General features: G+C 37.0%; 1 protein-coding gene across 1 annotated transcript; it reads left to right on the forward strand.

Moving 5' to 3' along the window:
• Positions 1–1,438: 1,438 nt before the first annotated feature.
• Positions 1,439–2,371, forward strand: LOC101390953 (olfactory receptor 2B8-like). The gene has a single exon (XM_004441809.2). It carries the CDS (start codon positions 1,439–1,441, stop codon positions 2,369–2,371), a length of 933 nt encoding a protein of 310 aa, XP_004441866.2.
• Positions 2,372–10,703: the final 8,332 nt, after the last annotated feature.

Raw genomic sequence — 10,703 nt, forward strand, 5'->3', positions numbered from 1 at the left:
CTGTATGCCAGACTCTTTTCTTGGCTGTGGCGATATTATGAAATATTATTCTTATTTAGGTATTATTTACTATTAAACTTGCATCAGGGGATGTGTGTGTGTGTGTGTGAGAGAGAGAAGTTTATTTCCAAGAACAGGCCCAATGGTTTTAACAGAAAACAGAATGATTCATGTGAGGTTGGTATGTATAGGAAGAGCTGAATGAGAAGTGGAAAAAATAAATTACTCTATTACATTGAAGAATTCAAAAAGAGAATTACAAAGTGAAAGAAAAGGAAAGAGTAAACATGGTGTTGGTGGTTCCCTGAGTTTTTGCTGAAAGTGGTATCAATGATGATTACTCAGCGTTAGTCCTCTGAAACATGGGGTTTCAGTACAATGAATTCTTAAATAATTTCCAATCTTTAAACATGATTTCAGCCTCCATACCCAAAGTTTCCAGTCAATAAACATGATTTCAGGCTCCACACCCAAAGGTTCTATTGGTGTATGCATTAAAACTTAACAAATTGTTCCCTTTGAATAAAATTGTAATGGTAAATATTATTGTTTATGCATCTTCAGAAAATATATTTTTTTCTCTACACAAAACAAAAATAAGAAAGCAGTCTGGGGCCGGCCCCATGGCTTAGCAGTTAAGTGCGTGCGCTCCACTACTGGCAGCCAGGGTTCGGATCCCCGGGTGCGCACCGACGCACCGCTTATCCAGCCATGCTGAGGCGGCGTCCCACATACAGCAACTAGAAGGATGTGCAACTGTGACATACAGCTATCTACTGGGGCTTTGGGGGAAAAAAAAGAAGGAGGAGGATTGGCAATAGATGTTAGCTCAAAGCCGGTCTTCCTCAGCAAAAAGAGGAAGATTAGCACGGATGTTAGCTCAGGGCTGACCTTCCTCACCAAAAAAAAGAAAGCAGTCTGAAATATTTCAGTTCTTCAAGGGAAACAAAGATAGAGAGATGGGGGGAGTACAAATTTGCAACTTATTCAAGACAATTAGGTTTAAATTTTGGAGAAAATACGAATTATCTTTAGAGTTCATGAAATCATAGAAGGCGGTGTCCCTAGCAGTTAAGCTCTCATGTTGTGGAGTCAGTTTCAATCCTGCCTCTGCCGTTTATTAGGTGAGTCACTCAGGGAAAATTACTGAGCATCTTTAACCCTCAGTTCCTTCTTCTATTCAGCAGAGATCATGATAATGCCAAGCTCATAGAGCTGGTATGAGAAAATGCATAGAAAGTGCTTAGGCCAGTGCCTGAAACATGGAAGATATATATATTAACTGTTTATCACTCCCTTTCTTGCCAACAAGGAAGTAACTGTGAAAACACTTTAAGCTTCCAATCAAACTCTATTTACCCACTCTAGGAAAAAAGACATGGTTTAAACATGAAAAATAAAAGTATAGAGTCCTCTTAATTCCAAGAAGTAGAGTACAATGGAAAGAGCTAATGACAGCACTTTCTCTGGATTCATCCTCCTGGGCTTCTCCAACAGGCCTCAGCTAGAAAATGCTCTGTTTGTGGTCATCCTGATCATCTACTTTTTGAGCTGTCTAGGCAATGGCACAATTATACTTTTGTCAGTTATGGATCCTCACCTCCATATCCCTATGTATTTCTTCCTCTCCAACCTCTCTTTTATGGATCTTTGTTTGACTACTTGCACTGTCCCTCAGACATTGGCAAACTTTAAGGGGAAGGACAAGACCATCACCTATGGTGGCTGTGTGACCCAGCTCTTCATTGCCTTGGGACTTGGGGGAGTAGAGTGTGTCCTCCTGTCTGTCATGGCCTATGACCGCTATGCAGCTGTGTGCCGCCCACTCCACTACATGGTGATCATGCATCCCCAGCTTTGCTTGCAGCTTATTGTAACTGCTTGGCTTACAGGGTTGGGCAATTCTGTAGTACAGACGGCATTGACCATGACTCTTCCCCTCTGTGGTAAAAACCAAGTGGATCATTTCTTCTGTGAAGTTCCAGTGATGCTTAAACTGGCCTGCACCAACACCTCCATCAACGAGGCTGAACTCTTTGCCGTCAGTGTCTTCTTCTTGGTGGTGCCCCTGTCGCTCATCTTAGTATCCTATGGTCACATTACCTGTGCAGTCTTGAAGATAAAGTCAGCCCAGGGGAGGCAGAAGGCTTTTGGAACCTGTGGTTCTCACCTACTGGTGGTGATCATTTTCTTTGGCACACTCATCTCCATGTACCTCCAGCCTCCCTCCAATTACTCACAGGATGTGAACAAAAGCATTGCGCTCTTCTACACTCTGGTGACTCCCCTGCTGAATCCCCTGATTTACACTCTGAGGAACAAGGACGTCAAAGGGGCACTAAGGAGACTAGTGAGAACACCACAGACTTGACAGAGAGGCAATGCAGGGCTTGCAGGCCCAAGCATTTGTGCACTGGAAGACTTCCGAGTGACTAAAATGTAGTTTTAACTTAATTCAACAAATCCTTACAAATCACCTGTTACGTACGAGATGCTGTTCTACGTACACGGGATACATCAGTATGGAAACAGAGAAAGCTGTCCCCCATGGAGCCCAACCTTCTAGTGAGGAGAAAATAAGTTATATAAGATAAGCTAAAAATAGACTGAGGGATATCATGTATTGAAATACTATACAATAATGAGAATAAACAAATTTTAAGTACATACAGCAACATGAATGATTCTTATAAACATAATGTTGAGTGAAAGAAGCTAGATACAAAACAGTTCATACTGTATGATTCTATTTACATAAAATACAAAACCAGACAAAATGAATCTGTGATTTTGGAAGTCAGATTAGTGGTTCCCCTGGGGAGTAGTGATTGGAAGGAGAAATGGGGGGAGTGGGCTTCTGGGCTTCTAGTTATGTTCTGATTCTTGATATGGATGCTGGTTATATAAGGAATACCTTTTGTGAAAATTCATCAAACTTTCCACTTAAGGTGCATGCACTTTTTGTGTGTGTGTTGTACTTCAATATTGTTTACTTTTAAAAGGGTTTAAATAAGCTTGAAATTAATAGAATACTATGACCCTAAATAATAACATTAAGTATTTTTTTTCCTTTCATATACAGTTTGGATTTACATTATGATCTAAGTTACTTCTCCACATTGAACTGAACTAGTAGATTCTAAAGTGGTTTGGATATTAGTAATATTTAGCCAACTAGAATGAATCTTACCAAACTTTCCTCTGAAGATCTCAATCAAAGATCATCTGTACAGTCTGTCTCTGGTCTCTTCTTCATTCCATGTAGATACCTAGTGGCCAGTTCTTGAGGCAAAATTATAGTGATAATTTTCAAAAGAAAATTTTGCTACTGAGTATTTTGTTGCCATGAATTAACCATATTTTTCTGAAAAAGATGTTTAGTGTGTGTGGTTTGAGTGTATATCTGTGTATATTTGTATGTATGTAGTCTACAAAAATCTACAATTTAGCATAAACCTAAAAATATTTTCATTCAACAGAGATTTCAATATATTCAGTTAATATTTGATGGCATACTAGTAAAATAGCAGCTATTGAAGGGGATTTGTAAAACAAAGTGAATAGTAGAATCTCATAATTGTCTGGTAAATTCAATGTGCAGTCACTTTAAATATTTTCTTCTTAAATATTTCTTATTGAACTATGGCAAGTTTGACGCTTTGTTCATGTGTTATTATGCTAATGAAATTAAAGAGCAAGGATTTATTTTGTTTACTTAAGCTTAAGTTAATTAGTGAATTGTTGAATTCCGTAATGCTCTTGTCTCTGCTTGTATTGAATAATTTTGAGTGATTTCTGATTACATTCTCAGTGCAGTACAGAACATATGATGTTTTTAGTTATTTTATTGAGGTCGTATTGGCTTACAACATTGTGTAATTTTCAGGCGTATATTATTGCATATCAGTTTCTGTTAAGACTGCATCGTGTTCACCATCAAAAGTCTAGTATTCATCTGTCATCATACATATGTGCCCCTTTACCCCTTTCACCCACCCCCCAACCCCATTCCCCTCTGGTAACCACTCATCTGTTCTCTTTATCCATGTGTTTGTTTATCTTCCACATTTGAGTGAAATCATGTGGTATTTGTCTTTGTCTTGCTTATTTCGCTTAACATCATACTCTCAAGGTCCATCCATGTTGTTACAAATGGGAGAATTTTGTCCTTTTTTATGGCTGAGTAGTATTCCATTGTATATATATATACTGCATCTTCTTTATCTACTCATCAATTGAAGGTCACTTGGATTGTTTCCATGTCTTCACTATTGTGAATAACCCTGCAATGAATACATAGAGGTTCATAAATCTCTTTGAATTGTTGATTTCAAGTTCTTTGGATAAATACCCAGTTGTGGGATAGCTGGATCATATGATATTTCTATTTTTAATTTTTTGAGAAAACTCTATACTGTTTTCCTAGTGGCTGCACCAATTTGCATTCCCTGCATGAGGGTTCCCTTTTCTCCACATCCTCTCCAACATTTGCCATTTTTTGTCTTGGTAACTATAGCCATTCTGACGGGTGTAAGGTGATATTTCATGGTAGTTTTGATTTGCATTTCCCTAATAATTAGTGATGTTGAACATCTTTTCATGTGCCTGTTGGCCGTCTATATATATTTTTTGGAAAAATGTCTGTTTTTATCTCCTGCTCATTTTTTGATTGATTGGGTTCATTGATTTTTTATTGATTTGATTGATTGTGTTGTTTGGTTTTTTTGTTGTTGAGTTGTATGAGTTCTTTATATATTTTGAAATTAACCCCTCTTGGACATATGATTTGCAAATATTTTCTCTCAGTTGGTGGGTTCTCCTTTCATTTTGTTCATGGTGCCCTTTGCCTTGCAGAAGCTTTTTAGTAAGAAGGAGTCCCATTTGTTTACTTTTTCTTTTGTTTCCCTTTCCTGAGTAAACATGACATTTGAAAAGATGCTGCTAAGACAGATGTCAAAGAGTGTACTGCCTATGTTTTCTTCTAGGAGTTTTATGGTTTCAGACCTTACATTCAAGTCTTTATTCCATTTTGAGTTAATTTTTGTGTGTGGTGTTAAGATAATGGTCTGCTTTCATTCTTTTGCATATGGCTGTCCAGTTTTCCCAACACCACTTATTGACGAGACTTTCCTTTCTCCATTGTATATTCTTGGCACCTTTGTCAAAGATTAACTGTACATAGATGTGTGGTTTTATTTCTGGGCTTTCAATTCTGTTCCATTGATCTGTGTGTCTGTTTTTGTGCCAGTACCATGCTGTTTTGATTATGATAGCTTTGTAGAATATTTTGAAGTCAGAGACTGTGATGCCTCTAGCTTTGTTCTTTTGTCTCAGGATTGCTTTGGCTATTCAGGGTCTTTTGTTGTTCCAAAATCCAAAGAATTTTAAGATTCTTTGTTCTATTTCTGTGAAGAATATCATTGGGATTCTGATTGCAATTACTTGTAATATGGACATTTTAACTATGTTTATTCTTCCAATGCATGAACATGAAATATCTTTCCATTTCTTTATATCTTCTTCAATCTTTCAGTAATGTCTCATAGTTTTCAGTGAATAGGTCTTTCAGCTCTTTGGTTAAATTTATTCCTAGATATTTTATTCTTTTTGTTGCAGTTGTAAATTGGATTGTATTCTTGGCTTCTATTTCTGTTATTAGTGTATAGAAATGCAACTGAGTTTTGTTGTTGTTGTTGTTTTGTTTTGTTTTTTGTGAGGAAGAAGAGCCCTGAGCTAATATCTGTTGCCAATCCTCCTCTTTTCACTGAGGAAGATTGGCCCTGGACTAACATCTCTACCCATCTTCCTCTACTTTATATGTGGGATGCCTGCCACAGCATGGCTTGATAAGCTATGTGTAGGTCCATGCCCGGATCCAAACCTGTGAACTCCAGGCCACTGAAGCGGAGTGTGAGAACTCAACCACTATGCCACCAGGCAGGCCCCAAAATGCAACTGATTTTTGTATGTTGATTTTGTACCCTGCAACTTTGCTGTAGCTGTTGATTATTTCTAATCATTTTCTGGTAGATTCCCTAGGGTTTTCTATATATAGAATCATATCATCTGCAAATAGTGAGAGTTTTACATTTTCCTTTCCAATTTGGATCCCTTTTATTTCTTTTTCTTGCCTAATTGTTCTGGCCAAAACTTCTGTACTATGTTGAATAAAGTGGCAGGAGTGGACACCCTTGTCTTATTCCTGTTCTCTGAGGAATGACTTTCAGTTTTTCACGGTTAAGTATGATGTTGGCTGTGGGTTTGTCACATATGGCCTTTATTATGTTGAGGTACTTTCTTTTTATACCCATTTTATTGAGAGTTTTTATCATAAATGGATGTTCAATCTTGTCAGACGTTTTCTCAGCATCTATTGAGATGTTCATATGATTTTTATTTCTCATTTTGTTAATGTGGTGTATTACATTGATTGATTAGTGGATGTTGAACCATCCCTGCATCTATGGAATAAATCCCGCTTGATCATGTTGTATGATCCTTTTAATGAATTGCTGTATTCAGTTTGCTACTATTTTGTTGAAGACTTTTGCATCTACGCTCATCAACAATATTGGCCTGTAATTTTCCTTTTTTGTGTTGTCCTTTTCTGGTTTTGGTAACAGGGTAATGTTGTCCTTGTATAATGAGTTAAGTGTCCCATCCTCTTCCATATTTCAGAATAGTTTGATAAGGATAGGTATTAAATCTTCTCTGAATGTTTGGAAATTTCACCAGAGAAGCCATCTGGTCCTTGACTTTTGTTTTCTGGGAGGTTTTTGATTTCTTTTTTAATCTCTTTACTTGTGATTGGGCTATTCAGATTATCTGTTTCTTCTTGATTCAGTTCTGGCAGGTTGTATGATTCTAAGAATTTATCCATTTCTTCTAGGTTACCCAATTTGTTGGCAAATAGCTTTTCATAGTATTATATTCCTTTGCATTTCTGTGGTATCTATTGTAACTTCTCTTCTTTCATTTCTGATTTCATTTATTTGAGTCTTCTCTCTTTTTTTCTTCATGATTCTGGCTAAGGGTTTGTCAGTTTACCTTTTCAAATAACCACCTGTTAGTTTCATTGATCCTTTCTATTGTTTTTTTGCCTCTATTTCGTTTATTCCTGCTCTGATTTTTATTTTTTCCCTCCTTCTAGTGATTTGGGGCTTTGTTTGTTCTTTTTCTGGTTCTTTCAGGTGTAGTTTACGATTACTTATTTGAGATTTTCTTGTTTGTTGAGGTAGGCTTCTATTGCTATAAACATCCCCCTTAGTATCACTTTTGCTGCATCCTGTAAGGGTTGCTATGTTGTGTTTTCACAACATTTGTCTCCAGGTATTTTTTGATTTCTCCTTTGATTTCTTCATTAATCCAATTGTTGTTCAGTAGCATGTTGTTTAGTCTCTACAAGTTTGTGACTTTCTTAGCTTTTTTTTGTTTGTAGTTGATTTCTGGTTTCATAGTATTATGGTCAGAAAAGATGCTTGATATGATTTCAAAATTCTTAAATTTATTGAGGCTTTCCTTGTTTCCTAACTGGTCTATCTTGGAGAATGTTCCATGTGTACTTGAGAATAAGGTGTATTCTGCTGTTTTTGGATGGAATGTTCTACACATATCTATGAAGTCCATCTGGTCTAGTGTTTCATTTAAAGTGACTGTTTCCTTGTCAACTTTCTGTCTGGATGATCTATCCATTGGTGTAAGTGGGGTGATAAGGTCCCCTACTATTATTGTGTTGCTGTTGCTCCTTTTAACTCTGTTAATAGTTGCTTTATATACTTTGATGCTCCTGTGTTAGGTGCATATATATTCATAAGTGTTATATCTTCCTGGTGGAACATCCCTTTTATCATTATATAATGCCTCTTTTTGTCTCTCATTATCTTTTTTATCTTGAAGTCTGCTTTATCTGATATAAGTATGTCTACATCCACTTTCTTTTGCTTGCCATTTGCTTGGAGCATCACCTTCCAACCCTTCTCTCTGAGCCTATGTTTGTCTTTAGAGCTGAGATGTGTTTCCTGGAGGCAGCATCTTGTTGAGTCTTGTTTTTTAATCCATCCAGCAACTCTATGTCTTTTGACTGGATAATACAATCAATTTACATTTAGAGTGATTATTGATACATGAGGCTCAACGTTGCCTTTTTATCTCTTGTTTTCTTGTTGTTCTATATTTCCATTGTTTCTTTTCCCTTGTATTTCTGACAGCCATTTCAATTTGGTGGTTTTCTGTAACGGTTTTCTCAGTTTTCTCTTTGTTTATGGTTTGTGACTCTGTTCTGATTTTTTGTTTTGTGATTACCACGAGGTTTGTATAAAGGATCTCATAGATGAGGTAGTCCATTTTCTGACAGCCTCTTATCTCCATTCGCCTAAGCAGGTTCCATCCCTCTCCTCTTCCCCTTCTATGTTTTTGTTTTCACAAATCATTCTTTTTTGTGTTGTGAATTTGTGAATAAATTGAAGTGTTTATAGTTATTTTTGATGCTTTCTTTCTCTTTATCCTTTCTGTTATAATTAAATGTTTGCTAACCTATTCTGATATAGACATCAATTTCTGATTTTATCTGTCTATTTATCTCCTTGCTCAAAGCTTTGTAAACCTTTGCCTTTTTGTTTCAAATAGGAGGCCGCCCTTCATTGTTTCTTGTAAGGCAGGTCTAGTGGAGATGAACTCCCTCAGCTTTTGTTTGTCTGGGAAAGCTTTTATTTCTCCATCTTATCAGAAAGATCATTTTGCTGGATAGTGTATTCTTGGTGATAGTTTTTGTCTTTCAGTATTTTGAATATATCATTCCATTCTCTTCTATCCTGTAAGGTTTCTGCTGAGAAATCTGCTGAAAGCCTGATGGGGTTCTTTTGTAGGTTATTTTCTTCTCTCTTGCTGCCCTTAATATTTTTTCTTTGTCATTGACTTCTGACAGTTTTAATATTATATGCCTTGAAGAAGATCTTTTTGCATTGATGTATTTATGAGTTCTATTGGCTTCATGTACTTGTAAGTCCAGTTTCTTCCCAAGGCTTGAGACTATCTCAGCCATTATTCCTTTGAACCATATTTCTGCTCCTTTTTCCCTCTCTTCTCCCTCTGGGATACCTATAATACTTATGCTACTTTTTCTAATTGAGTTGTATATTTCTTGAAGAATTAATTCATTTTTTAAAAACCTTAGTACTCTCTTCCTCTACCTGAAGCATTTCTATATTTCTATCTTCGAGCTCACTAATTCTCTCCTCCATGAGATCTGCTCTACATTATTTTTTTTTTACATTATTATGTTTTCTACATTATTTTTTACTTCATTAGTTGCATTCTTCATCTCCAGAATTTCTGTTTGTTTTTTTTTAAAACCTTCAATCTCTTTGGTGAAGTATTTCTTCTGTTCATTAATTTTTTTCCTGAGCTCATTGAACTATCTTTCTGAGTTTTCTTGTAACTCATAGAGTTTCTTTATGACTACTATTTTGAATTTTATGTCAGTTAGATTGTAAACATCTGTGACTTCAGATTTGGTTTCTGGAGAGTTATCATTGTCCTTCTGTTCTGCAGTGTTATGTAGTTCTTCATGGTGTTTGATGAATTGATCCTCTGCTGGCACATTTGTGGTAGTAATAACCTTTTCTTATTTGGGTACAGCTTTTTTTACTTTGGTTCTAGTCACCTGGGTCTTGTGTTCCTCCATTGGCTCTCTGTAGGCTCAGATACTGTTGATCCAAGCACCACCTGTGCTGCCATTTCTGGGTTGCTTGTTGCACTGCTGCCAGGGGTGCTGGGCCCAGGTGTCACCATCACTGGTGGAGGACAAGAGACCTGGGGACTTTTATACAGCCCCTGCTGCTGGTGGAGCTGGTGTTGGAGTGGCTGCCACTGGAGGCTGGATCACCAGTTCTGCTGTGGTTCCTGTTGCTTCTGGTTGGTGACTCTACCTACAACCGATATGATTATTTTAATAATAATTCTTTGGACTTTTCTTTCAACCATGACAGCTAGCTTCACTGATAACCATATCATTTTTATGACACAAAGGTTCCAGAGTTTATATCCATCTAGGTGTTTACTTTTTCCTTTTCAGCAAGTAAACATTGTTTCCATTCACTAACTCAATTTATTATCCATTAAAGGTAGCCTTTTGTGACTTCAACTTCGAGATAGGATGTACTAGGTTACAATAGGCCAATATTCCCACTGCGAGTACTTGGAAAAGCCAGATAAATTTTTAGTAATCATATTTTTGAAGACATCAGAGAGCTGTGGAAGTCAAAAGAGAGATGTGGATGAGAATTACAAAATGGACAGAACTGTCTGAACTGAGCTGATGAGCGCCAGCATTCTTTTCCTAATGGTACATTTGCAGAGTCTGAGTGTGAGCTGAGGATTGGTGTTGGCCTAGATAGAGGGCCTTTGCCAGAGGGAAAAATCCCAGCATGACAGTCCTGTGAGGCTGAAGTGACAAACTGAAAACTTAAGACAATTTAAATACGTGGCCTGATGTTTCCAGTGGACATTTCCATTTTCAGTGGACCACATGGGAAGCCAGAGAACTACACCAGTAGCTTCAAAAATGTAAAATAAAACACCTTGCACTTTTATTGTGCTTAAGAAACACATACCCATTATGGAAAGTCCTATCTGTACCATATAGTTCTCTTTCTTAAGGCATTTGCCAACTATTGAGCTGCACAGAGCAAGGGACTAAGTAGCTG

Source organism: Ceratotherium simum, chromosome 13, assembly GCF_057802395.1.
Source record: "Ceratotherium simum simum isolate JZ-2026a chromosome 13, ASM5780239v1, whole genome shotgun sequence".
NCBI lineage: Eukaryota > Metazoa > Chordata > Mammalia > Perissodactyla > Rhinocerotidae > Ceratotherium > Ceratotherium simum.